The 21,190-nt window shown below is 33.4% G+C and overlaps 1 protein-coding gene across 1 annotated transcript in view; it reads left to right on the forward strand.

Annotated features, from left to right (window-relative positions):
- The first annotated feature begins 15,797 nt into the window (after positions 1 to 15,797).
- Positions 15,798 to 21,190, forward strand: part of MMRN1 (multimerin 1) — a 54,030-nt gene continuing 48,637 nt past the window's right edge. Inside the window, exon 1 of the mRNA XM_063108187.1 lies at positions 15,798 to 16,432. Coding sequence (XP_062964257.1) covers positions 15,843 to 16,432 — 590 coding nt within the window. The 5' untranslated portion in view covers positions 15,798 to 15,842. The remainder of the gene's footprint in view (positions 16,433 to 21,190) is intronic.

The following is a 21,190-nucleotide window of genomic DNA, read 5'->3' on the forward strand; positions in this document are numbered from 1 at the left end:
CTGGCACATAGAGAAAAGCTGAAAGCAGTGCTCTTCGTAAATTTGGTAGTTCATGTTTTCATAGAATTCTGTGATGGAATTTGGATACTTGTATGAAATATTTATGATAGTATGTTATAGTTCTATTCATTTTCATAAAAGCAGAGCAATTAATAGAATGCCTGCTTCACTTAAAAAAAAGAACACAGTATTCGAGTCCCTCCCCCTTAATAAACTCTATTCTTTCTTTTTCTGGTCTCTCAAAAGCAGAATATTAAAATAAGTTTTACTGAAATTTAGGTACAATGTCACTTCCACCCATAAATGTATAAACTTTCAAAAGTGTATCAGACAGAGGGATCTCCACCTGTCAAAGTCTAGAAGCTTTTTCAGTGATAACCAATGGGTTTAGTTGGAGAGTCTCAGCCGATCAGAGGGAAAAATCTACAAGGAGCAAAATATATGTGGGGAAGAACTCAAACTTAGTTCACAGCTTCCACTACTTTGAGCTACAAAAGCAAACAGAAGTCAATTCAACACATTTATTGATCACCTTTCATGTGCAAGATTGGGCCTTTGGTATTAAAAGATGAGGAAAGCATAGGTCTCTCCCCACCACCAGTTTGCAGAAGCAGATTTATTTACTTGACAGAAGAAAAGTGACAAATGTTGCAACAGAGACAGAAGCCAAGTGCAAACGGACCCAGCTGACTAGTGCAAACTGAAGTTTCTTTACCATAGAGACTCCCAGTAACATTTTCAGTCCGCTCAGAAAAGCCATATAAGAAACTGTAGAATGCTTTTGCAAAGTTTTGGAGATTTTATCAGCACGTTTTGGCTGACTAAGAAATGCTCTCAGGAGGGCAATCCAGAGCTTGTAATAACAATATTAATCAAGAAGCTCCAGCAAGAGATTACCCTAGATTCCACTATTTTTTTTTCTTGTTTCTAAACTGGATAAAATTAAACATCTAAATCTTTATATAGAAGATTTATATATTACACCTATTTTCAATATTAGCTTAAATATTATTAATTTAAAAAATATAATACCATCAATATTTTTGAGAAAATTCTCTTAGCCTTACATTATTCTGAACACTTTAAAAATTATGGTGGCAGCTAAACTTGCAGGTTGGATAGCATTTTTTAGTAAGAGCTCTAGGATCACACGCTACCCTGAAAAGACACGAGGCAGGCTGGGGGTCAGTGCCCTCGGGCTTTTTAGTTTCTAGGTCTCTGGACTTCTGTTGCTAGGCATTCACCAGGAGAATAAAGGCAGGGCCATTGTAAGGGTGGGTTTCCCCGCCCCCCTTAAACTCCAGTTTTTCTGCTTCTGAAAATAAGTGAATATTGGAAACGGCCTACAGAGAGGCCAACAGAGGTTTCTACATGTTAGCATCTAGGCTGTATCCAAGAGCAAAGAATATTAAGGTAAGAGGTACCAATAATCTTTAAAAATTATCGTTCTGCTTAATTTTTTAAAAAAACATATGTTTGCTATTGTTGCTTCTAATGAGATTACAAGTCTGTTTTGAATATTATAGTTCAGCACTTTGTGTAACATACAATTACTTTTTTTAAAAAAAGCAATAATTTCCCTTTAAAATGTGTGTCACTTATAATCCAGTAAGAGTGTGTGCAAAAAAAATCTTCTGGCAGAATTTAAGACGATGTATGAAAATAGCCTGAAGAAAAGCATTTATGTTGAAAACTGTTATCATATTATTATTGCTTATGGCACTTTATTTGATAGACTGAATCAACTACTAAATCAACAAACTTTGTACTGTGAAGCTGTTAATCTTTTGGATGTAGTATGTTACTGGTTAATTTCACAGATATTCCGATTGCTCTAGGTATGGAAACCCTGGGGCAGGACAATTGGTGTACTTACAAATATGTCTTTTATTTTTTCTTTTTGAAACCAAGCTCTGGGTTTGCTGATTCTGTGTTTTCTAATGTATCAGAAGTTGACTTGTGTGCACCAACAAAATTACTAAAAACATAAATTAATACATGAAATTGAGTTAACCTGGGGGAGAGGATTTAGTTTAAGCCCCAAAATGAAAAGACTTGGGTTCAAATGGCAGTCCTGTCATTTCTCAGCTGCCATACCTGGGCAGTTACTCTTGGTAAAATGACTTCTTGATAAAATGGGGATTCTGAGTCAGTATATCACTAGGTTGCTAGAGAAATTAAGTAAGATAATAAATATCATATACATGCCACTTAATAAAGTGCTTAGCGCAAAATCTGTGCACAATGAGTTAGCAATGCTATAATTGTCTGGAGAAAGTAAATCAATTTTAATCTGCCCTTTTATTGGCATAAGAAGAGAAAACTCAGAAAATTTGTAACCTGTTAAAATTTACAGAAAAGTGAGTTTAGAGTAAGAATAACCTTGCCTTGAAAACCTAAGAAATTCAAGGGTAAGTGGGTCCGGGCCCCTGCCATGACAAGAGGAGAGAAAATATAATGAAAATTAAGCAGAGGATTGATGAACTACAGCTCTGGTTTTTTGATGTAATGTTCCAACTTGCAATTCCACTATATTACTTTACATTGTATAACATAGTCATAGGCAGTGACCCGTGTAATCATAAAAAGAATGCAGAGGAGAGAAATGAAGCTTGACAAGATCAAGGGACCTGTCTAAGGTCATGCCAGCAGTACCTGACAGAGCAGGGATGTTAAAAGAAGGTCTCAGGTTCAAACCTGATACTTCTTTCTAAATTGCACTGCCTGTGGTTCTAAAAGAAATAGTTGAAGAACACAGAGGGAAAGAGTCCACAAAAATATGAGAAAAACTATGTGATTTATTTTGATGTATATATTATCTACTGGGATTTGGGAACAGAAGCGCTGACATATTAAGGGGAAAGGAATTTGTTGGCTCCTTCAATGCAAATATGGAGAATTCCTTTGCCTATGGTCATGGGATGATTTTGAATGATTAGTTTCCTTTACTATTTCTTCAATTTATCCAGTGCTAAGAGTGTGCATATGGTAAGCTGAGAAACAGACTAACTGCCAATGGAGGCAATTTCTTTATTTTATTGGAGTATATGCCAGCAATGCAGTTAAATTTCAATCTGACAAATACATACTTCCAAACTAAAACTACATTTGTAAATTTGAAGCAAATACATTTGTGACTCTTAAATTTTAGGAACTGCCTAATATAAGGTATTAAAGGACCCCAAGAAAAAGTGGCTGTTTTCTAGACATGACATGCGAAATCTCCAAAAGTTGATAATTAACGTTGGATGTACTTGTTTTGTTAAATTGATTTCTTCTAACTGTAAAAGCAGGTGTTCTCATTTACTGTGAATGCTAACATGTGTATGACTGAATTATGTGCCTTTTCTTTTTTTAAATGAAGGACTGAGACAGAAATATTAGTTAAAGGTGTTTTGTGTTTATCAAAGGTACCCATGGTGAATGAAAGACATCTTTTTTCTAATCAGTACTATTATCGCAACTCTGGTTTTGGTTTATCTATTACTGATTCATACTTTTACATCATTGAGTACTGTACATTCTCTTCAATTCATTGATATGTTGTTGCAAGTCGTATTCTCAACACATTGTGTAGTGCTACCTTTCAACTTGTATTTTAGCTTTGAGAATTGAACAGGAATGGTTCAACTAATGAAGGAGTTGAATATAATAACTTATGCATTAACTATTACTGAACGTGTTTTAGATGAACGTAAAGTGCTTTGTAGGCTATTTTTGTACTTTTTTTCTGATTATAGCATTTGTTTCCAATATCTGGTCATTTTTTACATTTACTACTAATAGAATTTGTCAACAGCTGGGATATCTGTAAATTTAAGCTAGGTTTATTTAAATTACTGTACTGTATTAGCCACCTTTCTGCTGCTTAAGAAAAGTAACCATCTCAGAAAGATTACCCTTATATTTTGGTGATGTTGATGTGTTGCAATTACTACTCCATAGAGTGACCATACTTCTTTCACTTCATTCCCATAGTATGGAGTGATGTTCTTGCCTCTTTCTTTTTCTACCTTAAGTGGGTTTTGTTATGTAAAAAAGAGAAAGAATTTTTGAGTTGTTATTCAACTATTTATTATTAGTTTTTTGTTATTGTTGTCTTTTTGTAAATATATATTCCTGATACCAAACAATTTTTATCACTAGTGTTTTGGTTTAACAGTAAATATATGTGATGCTAAAAACATTGCTTAACATTTTTCTACCTTCAATAAAATTAGAAAAAAATATTCTAAGCTCTAAATTTAACTGAGTCTAAGTGATTTTAAGAGAACATGTATGAAGACAGATTTAGGTATAGAAAGACTACTGACCTGGTTTTATAAAACTTGTATTTTAGTTCCAATTCGAACAATAAAGTTTTCTTAGGGACCTACTGTATTTTTCCCCCTTCATATTATGTCCTAGGCATTCACTTTTGGTAAATATCAATTCAATGTAAGTTGACTTTCTGTCCTGTATATCATCTCCACTCTCCAGAAGAACGTAATTATAAGATTTATTGTATTTGGTAAAGGAAAGATTGCATATCTGATTTTAAAAGATCAAAACAATGTGGGAAGGGACAAACATTCTTGAGTTCAGCTTCATTAAATTATTTTCTTTCACTTTAAAAAAATATTGTGTAATTTACATACAATAAAATGCACAGTTCTTAAGTGTTCTGTTCAATGAATTTTGACAATTGCATGTACGCAGGGTCTACAATCAAAAGCAAAATATAAAATATTTCCCTCATCCCAGGAAGATCTTTCATGTCTCTTTCCAATCAATCCTCTCACCCCCAGAGGAAACTACTTCTTGATTTCTATCACTGTAAATTAGTATTGCCTGTTTGGACTTCATATAAATAGAATTGCAGCATAGTTATTATTTTCCTTCTCAAATATATTACTCAGCATATTGGTTTTGACATTCATTCATGTTATTGCTTGTGTCAGTAGTCATTCCTTTTTATTGCAGAGTAGCATTACATGGTATGAGTGGAATATTCCATTCTTCCCTTGATGGATATTTGGGCTGTTATGAATATCTTTGAACATCTTTTGGTTTACATATTTTTTATTTCTTTTGGGTAAACACCTCAGGTAAATTACTGCACCATGAGTGATATTTATGTTCAAATTTATAATTGTCATACAATTCTCTAAAAGGTGGTACCATTTTACATGTCTACCAGAAATGTGTAAGATTTCTTATTGTTTCATTTTCTTCCAACATTTGGTGCTGTGAGTCTTTTTAATTTTAGCTCTTGCAATGGGTATGAAATGGTATCTAACTGTAGTTTTAATTGCTTTGTTTTGCTCTATTTACTAAAAACACTGGACATCTTTTTGTGTATTTGTTGGCCATTTGTTTATCTTCCTTTGTGAAGTGTCTGTTCAGAGCATTTGCTAATTTATTAATTGCATTGTTTGTTTATTATTGATTTATAAGAATTCACTTTATATTCTGGATGAGGTAATTTATTCAAATATCTAAATTCCTATTATTTTTTCCAATATGTAGCTTGCCTATGCATTTTCTTAATTGTGTCCTTTGATAAACTGAAGTTTAATTTTGAAGAGAATTAAAATTTCAACTTTTTTTAATGGTTCATGCTTTCTGTGTCTATCAAAGTCTTCCGCTACACTAGGACCATGAAGACACTCTCTTACATTTGCATCTTGAAGATGTTTGGATTTAGTTTTTATATTTATATATATAGTCCATCTCAAATTAATTTTTGAATTTGGAGTGCATTGGAGATGAACATACAGTTTTAAAACTCATGTGTTTATTTGTTCCAGTATTGTTTGTTAATAAGATATTTTACTATTTAACTGACTTGGTGTTTTTGTTCAAAATCAGTGTGGATTGATTTCTGGACTCACTATTTTGTTCTAGTGGTCTATTTTTCTATTTTTACACCAACATCACTATGTTTTGATTATTGTAGGTTAAGTCTTGAAGTTAGGTAGCATGAGCCATTCAATTATTTCCTTTTGAAAATTGATTACTTTAGATCCAATGTATTTCTTAATTTTAGCATCAGCTTGTGAATTTTCTCAACAAAAATCTGCTGAGTTTTCTTGATATTGCATTGAAGGTATAAATAAATTTGAGGAGAGTGAACTTGTAACAATAACAAGTTTTCCAGTCCTGGAACATGGGTTCTTCACACATTCAGGTATTTCCAAAACTAATTTCTTCGCAAAAAAGAATTCTTGTTATTTTCATTGCAGGGGTCTTGCAGAAATTTTGGTAGATTTATTCCTAGATTTTGGTGGGGTTTTGTTGCTATTGTAAGTGAACTTCAAAACAATTGTTATTTCCATTACTTGTTGCTTGTACATAGAACTATAATTAATTTATGTATATTGACCTTTTATCATGTGAATTTGCTAAATTCACTAAATAGTAGGGTTTTAAACAAAATTTTGAGGATTACATAAAGTTTCTATGTACATGGGCAAGTCATCTATATATAACAGCATTTTACATTTCCCTTTCCAGTCATTCTGCTTCATATTTCTTTTGCCTGCCCCTCTGCACTGGCTAGAACTTCCAGTACAATAGTGAGCAGAAGTTGTGAGAGCAAACATGTTTGCTTGTTCTTTATATTAGGAGAAAACCATTCAATGTTTGATAATTAATAAAGATGTTAGCTGTAGATTTTTGTAGTGTCTTTCTGTTACTAGTATGCAGAGAGATTTCATTATGAACTAGTGTTTAATTTTGTTAAATGCTTTTATTATTATCTATTTAGACATATATACATACACATTATTTTTCCTTTTTTCTTTCTTTGTTAATAGGATAAATTGCATTGCTTGATTTCTGAATGTAAACCAATCTTGAATTCATGGAATAATCCCCATGTGGCCGTAATATATTAGCCTTTTGCATAGTGCTATTATTTGGTTGAATGTTTTGCTTTTATATCTGAGGATACTGGTCTAAAGTTTTGTTTTTCTTGAAGTATTTTGTTTTGCAATGTTTGGTATTAAGGTTTTTAGGACCTCATAAATTAAGTTGGCGTATATCGTTTCCTCTTCTATTTTTGAAAAGAGTTCGTGAAGACTTGTATGGTTTTTTTTCTTAAATGTTTGATAGAACTTATTAATGAAGCATCTGGGCCTAGAGTTTTCTTTGGGGGAAAGTTTTTATTATGAATGGTGCTTTTTTAGATTTTTAAATGTCTCTCTGTGAATTTTAGTAAGTATTTTTAAAGTGACATATTTATTTAATTTGAACTGTCAAATATATTGCCATAAAATTGTTGATAATATCCCCTTAGTATCCTTTTAAGGTCTGTAGGCTCTGAGCGATGTTCCACTTTTATTTCTAATACTGGTAATCTTTTCTCTCTTATATTTCTTGATTAGTCTTGCTAGGGGTTGATTAATTGTATTAATCTTTACAAAAAATCAACTTTGAAAATTGTTGATATTCTGTATTTTTTGTCTATTTTCTGTTCTGTTAATTTCTGCTTTTATTTTTATTTCCTCCTTCTATTAACTTTGGGATAATTTTGCTCTTTTTTAATCTAGCATTTAAAAGGGAAATGTACCTCATTGGTTTCTTCTTTTTTTAACATAGGCCTTTAAAGTGATAAAAATGCAAAAATTTTGATTTTTTAATTATCATTCAGTTAAAAATATTTGAAACATCCCCAGCAGTATCTACTTTGACCAATACATTATTTATAAGAATGTTGATTCACTTTGAAATATTTAGGAATTTTTAAAGCTTACTTTTATTTTCATAACTTAACACTCTTATCTTAGTTGAATATTGTCTTTGGTTTTTATCCTTTGAGATTTACTAAGCAATAGTACATTATTCAACATATATTCTGTCTCAAAGATCTTTTGATGATGTGCATTTGGAAAGTATGTATTCCTCAGATGCTTGATGGATGTTCTATAAATATCAATTAGGTCCAGTTAGTTGGTAATTTTGTTCAAATCTTCTGTATCACTGCTAATCATTTTCCACTTGTCATACTAAGAGAAAGATGTTAATATCTTTGACTATGATGATGGATTTGCCTGTTTCTCCCTTTAGTTCTGCCCATTTTTGCTTCATGTATTTTGAAGCTCTGCTAGATATATTTATATTTAGTTTTTGTTATGGCTTCTTGATAAATCGAGTCTTTTGAGTATTTTAAAATCTCACTCTTTGTCCCAGAAAGTACTCATTGTCTTGAGGTCTTCTTTGTCTAATATAAACATAGTTGTACCAATTTTCTAACATTTCTAAAGTTTAAATTTTGCACAGTCTTTTTCTTACTCTTTCACTTGAAACTTGCTCCCATAAAATTTAGAAAATGTGTTTGTTTAAATCACATGACCTGGTTTGTGTCTCTTTTCCAGTTTTTTTTTTTTTAATTTCTATTTGTCTCATCTGTTTTATTCCTTCCTTTTGTATTTTCTTGCAGTCTTTTGTATAAATTATGTTTTAAGTATTCCATTTTGCATCTTGTATTGATTTTAAGCTATATTTTTTTGTTCTATCAATTAAAATATGCATTTTAATTATCAAAGTATATTTTAAAGTATTTTATTCTGTATGAAAGAACCCTTTTACAACTGTGTGATTCCGTTTACACACCTGCATGCTGTTCCTGCTCTTCTTGTCCTTCATCTTAACTACAAATACTACCGATCCCACCATACATTGCTGTAATTTTTATTTCAGCAGTTAAATTTTTATAAAGATATTTAATGCATTATCAGTTCTTATTATGTGTAATAAATATAATATTGAATTTTTGTTTACTTACTTATTTAAATTTTCCTATGTTCTTTATTCCTTCCTGTCAAACTAGCTTCCTTCTGGTGTAATTTCTCTTTAGCTTGAAGAATTTCTTCATTATGTCTTATAGTGCAGGTATTCTGAAGACAAATTCTTTGTGGTTTTGCTTATTGAAGATGTCTTTATTTCCCCTCTACTCTTGAAGGATATTTTTTATGAGATATAGAATTTTAAATTGACAAGTTATTTTTTTCCTTTGAGCACTTTAAAGATGTCATTTCACTGTCCTTTCTCACCTATACGTAATATGGCTTTTTTGAATGTGTGTATGAGTACTTTCAATATGTCTTTTTATCTTTGGTTTTTCAGAATTTTATCTAAAAATAAGCCTAAGCATTATTTCCTGCTTGGACTTTGCTGAACTTCTTGGGTGTTTGGATTGATATGTTCCATCAATTTTGGAAAATTCTTGTTTATTATCTTTGAAATTTATTTTTTGTCCTATTCTCTCTAGCTTTCCCCCTTTATTTTCTCTAATTATATGTATGTGAAACTATAAAAAATTATTCCACAGATCTCAGACACTGTTCATTTTGTCCACACATTTATCTTTTCCGTGTTCAGTTTGAATAATTTATTTTTGACCTGTCTTCAAATTAACTGCTTATTTTTTCTTTGATATTTCCAGTGTACTATTAAGCTTACGAAATGAATTCTTTGTTTCTGATACCGTTTTTTAAATTTTTATTATTTTCATTTAGTTTTTAAAAAGTTTTTATTTCTCCAGAAATTCCCTTTCTGTTTAGACTGATTGACCACCTTCTCTACCACATTCTAGCATAGTTATTTTAAATTGTCTGCCTGATACTTGCAATATCTAGGCATTTTCTGGATCTCTTTCTATTGAAGATTTCGTTCTTGACCATAGATCACATTTTCCTATTTTATCATTTGTCTCCTAACTTTTTTATTATGTGAGAGGCATTATGTGTGAAAAAACAGTAAAGACTATGGTAAATAGTAGTCGTATTTACCTCAGAGAAGGTCGTACCCTGATTCTGTCAGCCCTGAAGGCTGAGTTACTCTAATTTTTAATTGAGCTAGGTCTAACCTGATCCAAAGTTGTGTAGCTTTAATTAGTTTTAACTTATCATGGTTTTAAAATACTTTGAGGGCATGATCAGGATTTTCCTTTTGACTTAACTTGAGATCTGAGCACAGGCAAAGCTCCAGAGAGCTTTTCATCGTTTACAGTACAGAAACAAAGCTCTCTGAACTGTGTGCGGTGTAAGGCCTAAAATTAAGATGCAGTATTATGTGCAGCCTTGACATCCCAAACCGGAGGGCATCAGTGGCCTAACCACAAGTTTCCTCCCCACTCTGCTCCTGAGGATAAGGTCTCCTAGCCCAACAACTCCCCTTATCAGGGAGACCAGGCCAGTTCCTGCTTATCCCTGGGTAGTGGGTTTCATTTCCCAGCCATCCCACAGGATTATTTAAGCAAGCCAATCACATCCTCCCATGGAACTGGGGGACACCCCACTCTCTTGACATTACAAAGCCTGCCTTCTACAGTCTTTGATTGTTTACTGTGTTCCTGAGTGCAACTCTGGAGTGGCCCTGTGTGGTGAGCCGCGTCCTCCTTTTCAGGGCTGTGAGTACATGCATGAACTGCTGCCAATCTCATCCATCCAGGGTTGGGTGTTGCCTGTTCCACCATCCCAATAACCCTAGGGTGAGAATTCTCCCCTTACTAATGGTGTGAAGAGGAGGTGATTAAAATACTGTGGGATACCACTTTCTACTTCACAGTAAGAAATCACTTTTTAAAAATCTCTGGTAAATTCTTTTCTGTCCATACTCACACCTGGATTTCTACACCCTGGAAGGTATTTCTCCATCCTCCTGCCTATCTCCAGCTTTTGGAGGACCATTCCTCTCAAGTGTACCCAGTGCAGGTCTGGCATGCCTCAGAACTATTTATTTCAGTTCCCATGCCCTTCCCCAGCTTTGGGAGTGCTACTCAGTGGAGCCTTGGTGTTGATATTTCTGGCTCCTCTGGTGGCCTTCCCTGGCAAAGGGTGGGGTTTTTTCTATTAGGTTGGTGGGAAGAGAGCAGTTACTTTCTAAAACGTTTTCTGTCTTTCAAACCAACTGTTTTCTAGTCCCTTGCCTAGAGAGAGCAGCTTTTCTTGGGGCTTTTATTGTTTTGCTCATTAGTGTTTCTAGTTTGCCAAATTCCTCAGCACCCATTCGGCGAGATATGAGGCCAAAAGAAAGCTCAGGGAGCTCAATGCTGTGTTGCACCTTGGTTCGCCTAGCCATTCTGCATTCTTTTCACCACCTTTCAGTTGTCTTACATTTGTTTTACATTTAAAGTCTAGGAATTTTTTAATGTAGTTAGCAGAAAGAGCAGAGAAAATATGTCTATTCCACATTTCCAGAAGCAGAAGTCACTAATGATAATCATCACTTGGTGACCAGATATAACTTTCCATTAAGGAAATACGAACATTGTTATTTCTATAGCATTCAAAAGAAATGAGTCTTAAAGATATTAAAGTTAACTCTCACTTCTAGGTTACTGTTCTACTTAAATGGGAAATATAAAATGAGCAATAGGATAGTTTTGCAACCTATCAAAATAGAGAATTCCTTAAGAGGGATATTTGGTTCTCCTTATCAGTGTGTTTTTTATGTTCTTAATTATAAAGTTAAAAATTTAATATTAGGACAGAATATACTGTGATTTTTTTCCTGATAAACTGCTATGCTCCTCTCACTAAATATTAAGAATTATACATCATTATACTTCTATATATCTTTTCCTGCCATCCTACTCAGATCTAAATTTTAATTTATTTGCATATCTTAGATTTTTCTGGCATTGCTACTGTTTCATTACCGTTTATTATACAGCTCTTAGTCTTTGTTTTGTAATTTTAATGTGGCTGCGAGGGTTTCAAAATAAACCTCAAATTTTTGTTAAAAACAAATGATGTACAATCAATGCGGCTTTCAGAATTTTATTTAGGATGGAATTAAAGGAAGCAATATTATTGAAAGGGAATTCTAAGAGACTTTTATTTGAAGTTGTGTTCCTAGAACAAGTGCATTATATTTGTTTAGATTGCTTTCTTTTTTCTTTTGTGTGGCTACCAAGAGGTGAAATACAGTCCCCCCCCTCCTCTGACAGGTGCTATTACTGTGTGTACAGTCATAATTTCATCCATTCATTCATTGATTCAACAAACATTTATTGAATGCTTAACAAACACTATTCTAGATGCTGGGGATGTAGTAATCTTCTGCTTTTCTGGAAATTCCATTCTAGCAAATGAAAAGAGAATGGTTGTCTATGCAGTCAAGGATATGGCAACATCAGCTCTTACAATTTTGTGCAGGAATTAAAAAAAACACCAACTAATGAGAAAAAACCAATAATCATTAGACTAAAAGAAAACTTATAAAAACACAATTTTCCCTCTAATCCCATAAGCTCAAACTAATAGAAATTATTAGATTATTGGAAGTATCTCTATACGTATTTTAGCTGTGAAATAAAAACAAAAGATAAACAAGTTAAAAACAATTGTGAAAATGATAATTTGAAAATTGTTTTCTCTAAATTTCTCTAAACTTAAAAGTTTGTTATTTTTGGGTGGGAGGAAAATATCAGATGGTGGAAAGAATCAGAATTGGGGATAGATATCTGTTCTATCAATTACTAGTGTGTTACCCTAGTCTTTAAGTTTAGTTTCCCATGAGTAAACTGAGAATAGAATACATACCTAGCATGATTGTGAAGATTAAGAAATATGCTAAATTAAACTTTCCTAGCACATTGTTTGGCTCATAAAAATCATGGGGAACTCTGTTTTTCTCTTTCCCCCAGTCCTTTTGCTGTATGCTTATATCTTCCCTTGTCCACATGTAAATTTAACAGATTTTTAGTATTTTTTAACCAACATAAAATTGAACAAAGTTTAGAATTCTGTTTTCTGCAATTATTTTTGACAGCTCTAACTTACAGAGAAAGATTATAATGAAATCGTATTTAAATGTTTTAAACTATTTTAAGAAAATAAGAATTTCTCATTTGAAAAGTAAAGAAATAAGTGCTGAGAAATCCACTTAATCTAGTGGAAGTTATCCCATAGTCTCTACATTTCACAAAGAATAATAGCTCTTACAGCCATTAAAAATAGCTTTGAATATTTTAACCTAAGATTCTCTTTTAACTTACATTTGTATTTTGTTTTGATTTAATAAACGTTTTCTGTTTTTTCTTGTGGTTAGAAAATTAGTTCATATGGATTATAGGGGGAAAATGAAAAATAAAACAAACCCATTTTGCAATATATATACAATTTAATGTTTGTGATACAGTGAAAAGTGACATAAAAACCTGATAACATATAATATAAAGGGTTTTAAGGTTAAGTAAAATATTCAAAATGGATAAATGGCAATATGGTGAAACATAATTTATATAAACAATCTAGTGGGAAATGGGGGCATAGCAGAATGATGGATCTATTTATCAGGTATATACAACTGATGCTATAGTTTAATATAGCAATAGTATTTATACAGTATCTATAAAAATGAATGAACCGAGAATTCCTTAGGCATTCATCCCAGGAATATTATTTTTCTTAATTATTATTTGATGAATATTAATGAATCTCAGAAAGCAGAATTTGAGGTTATGTCTTTGACAGTTTCTGGAGTACTAATGTTTTACGTCTTCAATTAAGGGCTGATCCGTGCACCTCAAGCCATCAGATAAGCTGAAGATTCTCTGGGGAGTTATGGTACAAGATGGTTTACTAGATCAATAATGAGATACAGAGCCTTTAGCCTTTTGAACACAAGGTCACTTGTAAGCCAGGACAGGGGTGAGCAAAAGTCATTATCGGTCAATACCTTACAAGAGGTAAAATGAATTGCTTAGCTCTGTTCAGTTTTTATGGTCATTTTATAGCTATCTGTTAATCAGTATGGATCCAATGGGTGACCCTTTACCACTAAAGTTCACTTATCCTAACCAATATCAAGGTGGTCTTTCAAACCATAGAAGCAAAAAAAAAAAAAAAAAACTATGAGTGCCACTATTCCTGTTGTTCATTAAACTCTATTCATCTACATTAAGTGTAAAATAAGAATTTAAAATCGTACACTAAATAGAAATATTTTACTTAGATTTTACTGAATTACTATTCAGCTCTAAACCAAAGCTAGCTGTTTCTGTCTTTTCCAGATAAAGCTGTAATATCTTTTTCTTAGTACTGAAAACCACATTTGTATTATGAAAAGTATGTGGTTTCCTTGCTCTTTTTAGTAACTAATTGCTGCTTGGATTGTCTGTGCTGGACCTTTTTGCTCTTTTACAAATGCAAGGCTTGTGGATTGTTCTGTAGTATATCTGAGAAATAGATGCTTTGTACTTCATATCAGTCAATTGGGGATGCTGAGTATTGTGAGTCTTAGGTTAAATAAAACCCCATATAATGTACTCTCTAATAGGTCAACAATATGCCTGTAGAAATGAATGGCAAAGATGGAGAAAAGAAAAAAGTGTTAAGACCAAGTAGTTAGTAGTTCAGGGAAAAACTAGGTCTTGTTTCCAATCCTTGTGTCCTGTGTCCAGGATTAGGGACACCAGCACATATCTACAATTAAACATAAACAAACATGCACCAGGTTTCCAGTTTTCCAATTCTCAAAGAAAACATTCCATGATTGAATATTTAGCGAGAGCCTAAACCTGACACAGAAGTTGACAGATTAATTATGCATGGATCTAGCTTTTAAATAACAAATAACAGACCACAGGCAAATTGACATATAAGAACATTCTTGCTTTCCTTAATAATCTCAGCACCTAAGAGAGTGTCCTGCACAGATTGAGGGTTTTGGTAATGACTGACTGAATGAATACATAAGTGAATGAATGAACCATTATGACTTAATTTATATATCTTCCAAAGAGTCTGCTGTGGAACTTCACAGATTACAGAGATTAATTGAAGCCTGAGGATCAGAGATTTGCTGGAGAAATTAAATCATAAATCCCATGAAGCATCTCTACTAAAAAAAACAACCACAGAAAACTCTGATCGATTTAGTTCTCTGTTACCTACAGCTAGTATACTTTTGCACCACAGTAAAAGTTTAAGAGCATTATATATGATCCCATTTTTTTTCATGAGACTATACTTTTTCTTCATCTATTTTTCAGTGACAAAATACTAATTGCCCCCAACCACTAGAAGATAAGGATTGGAAAATAGGGGAAGGACGGTTCTGATTATTAATTTCATTAGTTGATATCTCTGGTAGAAGTTCTAACAGCAGAATTATAAGTGAGTTCCTTGCATACCTGTATAATTCAATTATTTATGCTTTCCTTTTTTGTTATTATTTATAATCATTGAGATTAATTTCAAATAATGATACAGCTGAAGCATATTTATAAAAGTAGGGATATATATGTATATATGATTTTCATAATTCAGTTTGTGATGCATGAAAGGACAGAGACACTAAATGAGGTGTTTGTATGTGTGCATGTGAATGTGAACTTGAACAAAATGTTCCTCTCCGGATAAGGCACAGTGGAAAAGCAGTATCACAAAATTTTTCCTCAATTTCCTTATGTAGTAGAACAAAATGTTAAACTCCTTTACTCAGCCTATGCAAACAAAATTCCATAGTCTCCATCATCAACATGATGTTTCTTTTTGAAATCAATGAAATATGAATCATGAGTGTACCCAGGAAAGGAAAGTCACTTCATGTTTTTCTCATGGGTTTTCCTGATGATAATTGCCTGTGTTTTCCCATTTACCCTTAGCTTCGTCAGAGACCCTTCACCACTCCCGTAGACCCATCCTACCAGAGGTCACAGATCACGAAAAACTTACAGAAACAGGAAACTGAACTTCCTAAGTCCACTACAAACACAGAAACCTGTTTCCTCTACACATCTCAAATTGGCAAAGCGCTGTCTTAGCAAATTCAGTGTGAAAGCAGCTGTCAAGTAAGCTAGAACTTTGTCCCCCAATTTCACATGAGCTTTGTTGCTTCAAACTCCTGAGATGAAGGGAGCAAGGTTATTTGTTCTGCTTTCTAGTTTATGGAGTGGGGGCATAGGACTTAACAACACCAAGCATTCTTGGACTACACCTGAGAATGGAAACTCCCAGAATATGACCACTGCTTCAGTTCCTCTAAATAAAATACAAAGTCTCCAAATGCTGCCAACCACTCAGGTCATGTCAGCAGAGACAGCTACAACTCCTGAGACAAGAACTTCTGAAGAGAGTCTTCTAAAATCCATACTGCCTCCTGCAGAGACAAGTGCACCTCCCAAGGGTGTGAGAAACCAAACTCTCACACTCACAAAGAAGACAGAAGAAGGGGTAGTGGAATTACAAAACCTTGCCCTCCCAACCGAATCTACTAGCATCAAGTTCAATCCTGGAGCGGAGTCAGTAGTCCTTTCCAACTCTACGCTGAAATTTCTTCAGAGCTTTGCCAGAAAGTCAAATCAACAAGCGATCTCTGTAAACTCAACTGGAGGCACGGGAAATAGATCCCCACGGGAAACGTACCTCAGCAGAGGTGACAGCAGTCAAAGCCAAGGAACCAGTTATCCAAAATCAAGCTTCGAAACAACTAGAGGAAAGTAAGAAAAATTCTTTTCTTTTCTTTCTCTCACTATAAGGTTTATACAATTGCAAGGTAACAATTTAAAATACTTCACTCCCAGAAAATTATTTCAGGTTTGAGATGAAATTGGATCATATTTGTAGTTTCACCATTTCAGTTAAACAAGGTTATTATTACCTTATGTAACGGGGAAAAGATGAACAAATAAAATGCAGCAATTTTGTTTTAACTGAAATAGTCAAAGTCTCCATTCACTTAGCAAGATGCTTTTACTTGAGATAGTCGCCACCAAACAAAGTAGCACCATGTTGGCTGTTAGTTTATTTAATTCAACTCAAGGGTATGTTGGTTATGCTCAGAACTATAACCACAATGTGAAAGAAAAAAATCAACAAAATTGGGACATATACAGATTTTAAAATTGATTTGAAAATTTAAATAGTGGTGTTGTGGATAGTATACAATTACCAAAGATTAAACCAAGCAGAACTGGGATGTTCCTGGCTTCAGTACTATCTAGACCCATGACTTTGAGCAAGTCAGCTCATCTTGCTGAACCTCAGTTTCTTCGTATGTAAAATACCAATATAATACAGGGAATGCAGATAAAAAATACAACTTTGCAGGGTTATTGTGCAGAGCCGAATTAACTAAATGTGCATAGGTGCATGCCTCTCACAGAGTAGGTATTCAACAAATTACATGTTACTAGTACTGTTATTATATTGAGTCATGCTGTCATTGTAAATGTGATGAATCAGAAAAGCTTCTTTTTCCAATTGATTTTGATTTAAAGTTAGAGCAATTTGAATTGTTGAAATAAAATAATAAAACAAAGCTTAAAAGGGTATTGTCAAGGAAGGCTTTCAGTGGGACCAAAAACCAAACCAAAACAAAGAAAAAAATGACTGTGCAGTCAAATGTTTTTTATTCATTTAATGTTAAGTGATCTGTATGTTTGGAATACTAGAAGTTTAGTGTTACAAAACTAAACTTACAAATACCTTTTAACTATAATAAAGCAATTTCAAGACATCAAACATGCTTTGGGAGCTACATTGAGTTAAGTATCTTACTAATAATGTAATAAAATTCCAGTTAAAAATAGTAGTTGACACCTGCTATGTGAAAGGCGTTTTGTTAAAGCTGTTTTTGACACAAGGATGAGGAGAGAGACACGGGGAAGATTACTAGCCAAAGAATTCATATTTGTGCATTCTTTATTATTCAAGTCTATTTTTTATTGTATTTCAAAGGATAACAAATTTTTGAAAATGTATAAGTAAATCTGACTTCCACCAAAAACTTATTCACTTGTTGGAATTTGGAACAATCCCAATTTCCTGTAAAACAAATGCTGTAGATTCCAAAATGTACAGCATGGGATGTGTAGATTTTGTCTGTAACAGACATTTAACAGATACGTATTATTCTTTCTCATTTGGGTGGAAAACAGGAGCTTGTCTAGTAAATAATAAAGACAAATGCCATTTATTGAGAGCCTTTTCTAAATCACATGTGTCACTTCTATTAATTATATTTTATTAGCATTTGTAATTCAATTTTTTAACTAATTACCATAGAACTCTTTGACATTCATGAGAAACTATTGAGTTTTTCAGAGATGCTGTAGTTAAGAGATTTTTAAAATGGAATAGGAAATAGAATTTAAAAAAGAATTCTAATTAAAATATCACCTAAATTTTATATAGCATATAGAAAGTAGTATATAGTCGTGTCATAATTAGAAATAATAATTAATAGTTTGGCAAATATTAGTTTCTAAATAGATGCTAGTTGTTTTATTTAAGGCCCTCACTTTCAAAGCATGAGAACACTTGCTTATTTGATAATTGTTCATAAATTGCCCATCAATGCACTGTTCTAGGCTCTGGGGATACATAGAATTAAAAAATAACAATTCCTGCTTCTAAGGAATATTTCCTATAAAAAGTGAACACCAACATATATCAGATTTCAAAAAATTCAATATATGTTACAAGATATATTAAAAGATATTAAAGGATATTAAACCAGATATTAAAGGTGTAACTTAATGAACAGAACTTCATCCTATAAATCTTCCAATGAAAATAATCTTAAATTCTTTCTATAGACAAGTACCAACTACACTTAGAAATTTTACAGCATGAAATCCTAAAGAGCCTGAGGTTTTCTTTTAGTAATTCTTTCCATTAAGTCCAAGGCCATGCAAATGACAATGGTATTAGGGAAAACGTAGGTGCCTCTCTTACAGACACAGTGCTGAAGTCTTGATAAGATCAAAAGAAGTCTTTCATATTTTTATTTGATTAGCAAATAGTAATAATAATGATATCAAACACTTATATAGCATTTGTTTCTGGTACTATACTGTTCTGAGTGAAATATATGTATGTATATATTCACTCATTTAATTGTTACCATAATTCCACAAGGAAGAAGATTCTATCATTATTTCTTCACAGAAAGGTGAAGTAACTTACCTAAGATTACTTAGCTAGCAAACTTCAGGGCAAAGATTCAAACCCAAGCTGTCTGGCCTCGGAGTCATAGCTCCCAACTCCTGCGCTATACTCCCTGTGCAGGTACAGTCTGTTATCCCAAGTGGGCAAAGAGGAGTGACCAGTTCATTTCCCTGCTTATGAGCCTTCAGAGGCTATTTTTGCCTCCAGAATACAGCCCAGATTGCTTACCCACTTAATCATACAATGCTGTCCTTGGCTGGCTCCTGCCCACCTCCAGAGCCTCATTTTCTGTCACTTTCTGCCTATTTAAATTTGTAGTTCTCTGGTCTACAATATGCTACCTGTTTGTCCCGCTGGCTACCATGATCTTCTTTTCCCACCACCTACTCTTTTTACACCTAATAATAATACTTTCAGGCTAAGTTTGGTGGCCCTTCTAACTGCTCTGTGGCTCTCTGAATTCTTCTATCACGCACTTACAACGGTGTATAATAATTATAATGAACTCATGATCTTTTCGCATATAGGGACATATTTTCAGTGCTAGCAAAGTCTCTGGCTTATATTAATTACACAATAAATATTTAATCAAACTGAATGTGAGTTATGAGGGTCAATAGGTAAACATAAAGAAGAATTTTTTCCAAAAGAAATATTCTTATTTTTCTATGAAAAACCTGGCTAATTTGGGATAAACTCATCTTAGTTTTTTTCCCCCTTACAGTTCATAGAATTTTATAGTAATTCTTAGTAAAAGGAGTACTTATGCCTATGACAGGTTCTTTTCCATAGGATTATCTGGCATCCTTTGTCTCATCTTGTATCTTCTCTCGTTTTAGCATGGCAGGAACTCCTGGCTACAATACAGCTGTGGTTTCCTGTCTGGCATAGTGGGTGTTAGTCAATGACCAAGCTTTGAAATAGGCAGGATAAAAAGAAGAAATAAGGGCTAGTGTATTTATGTGTAGAACAAATATTGGCTGAACTCCTAATCTGTCCCCAGGACTGTGCTTGGGCTAGGAACAAAACAGTGAACAAAAACTCCTACATGTTCTGTGTTCATGGAACCTACAGACCAGTAAGGAGTGTAAGGAGAAAAAAACAAGGAATCGCAAATGCTTATGTTAAATCAAAAAGTGATGGACATTCCGAATAAAGCTTATGAGAGTGTATAACAGGGTGAATAGCCTACCCCTTCTGAATGGGTCAGGAAGCCTTGTCTCAGAGGATAATAGGTAAAAAAAGGTATTGATATAATCCAACTGCCCACTTAACTTCTCCCACATTTCCCCATCCCTGAACACATGTGTCTTGATGTTTACCATCTGAGTGAATGACAAAATGCGTAACTGCAAACTTTGAATATATCCTTGACATTTTTCTCTACTCCTTGATTTTTATTTAATCTATCAAAAAATCTTCTTTTCCCTACGATATATGCCAAATCTTTCAGCTTCTCTACACCTTAGCGGCTACCATGTTTCCTAGTCACTATTATCCACTAATCTCCTAACTGGTCCACATCCTTCCACTCTGGCCTCCCATAATTCATGCTTCATACCCGTGAGAGATCTTTTGAACATTTAAGTAGGATGAATGCATTTCTTAATGTAAGACTTCATTATTGTAAGTGACACATTATTTTAGGTACTAACAAGAAAAAGTATGACATCATACTTTCCTATATATAATTTTTAGATTTATTTAACTTTTAGACTTTGAGATTTTTTTTATCATATGTCATTCTTTTGCCAAGTTAAAATCAAAATATAAATGAAACTGGTTAAGACATTTTTAAGGCAATGACAATAATTACTGTTCTACCAATAATGACTGAAAAACACCATTGATTTAAAAAACATTCTTGATTTCAGAGATGTGTGTTTTAAAATCTGTGAGACTTGGTATTTCACTCACCGTCACACTCCACGCTCACTCCGCTTCATTTCCTCCAGCCTCACTGGCTTTCCTTACGTTTGCTGAACATGTCCAGTTAATGTACATCTCAAGGAAACTCCTGTTTGCTCTTGCTGGGATGCGCTTCCTTCAGCATTTAGAATTAGGGACTCCTTTTCCACTTGCAACTTTAGCTTTAATCTGAAAGAGATCGTCTCTGACCACTCGATGTAAAGTTGGCTATCCTCTCACTTGCTATTCCTTATTTAGTAACTCATTATTTTTTCATAGCACTTACTTAAAAGTATTCGGTCTATTTATGTAGACAGTTGTGTATTCTATGTCTTCCCCCAATAGAACATACATCCCATGAAGACAGAAATCTTGCCTTATTTATTATTCTGTTCACT

Source organism: Cynocephalus volans, chromosome 9, assembly GCF_027409185.1.
Source record: "Cynocephalus volans isolate mCynVol1 chromosome 9, mCynVol1.pri, whole genome shotgun sequence".
Classification (NCBI taxonomy): Eukaryota; Metazoa; Chordata; class Mammalia; order Dermoptera; family Cynocephalidae; genus Cynocephalus; species Cynocephalus volans.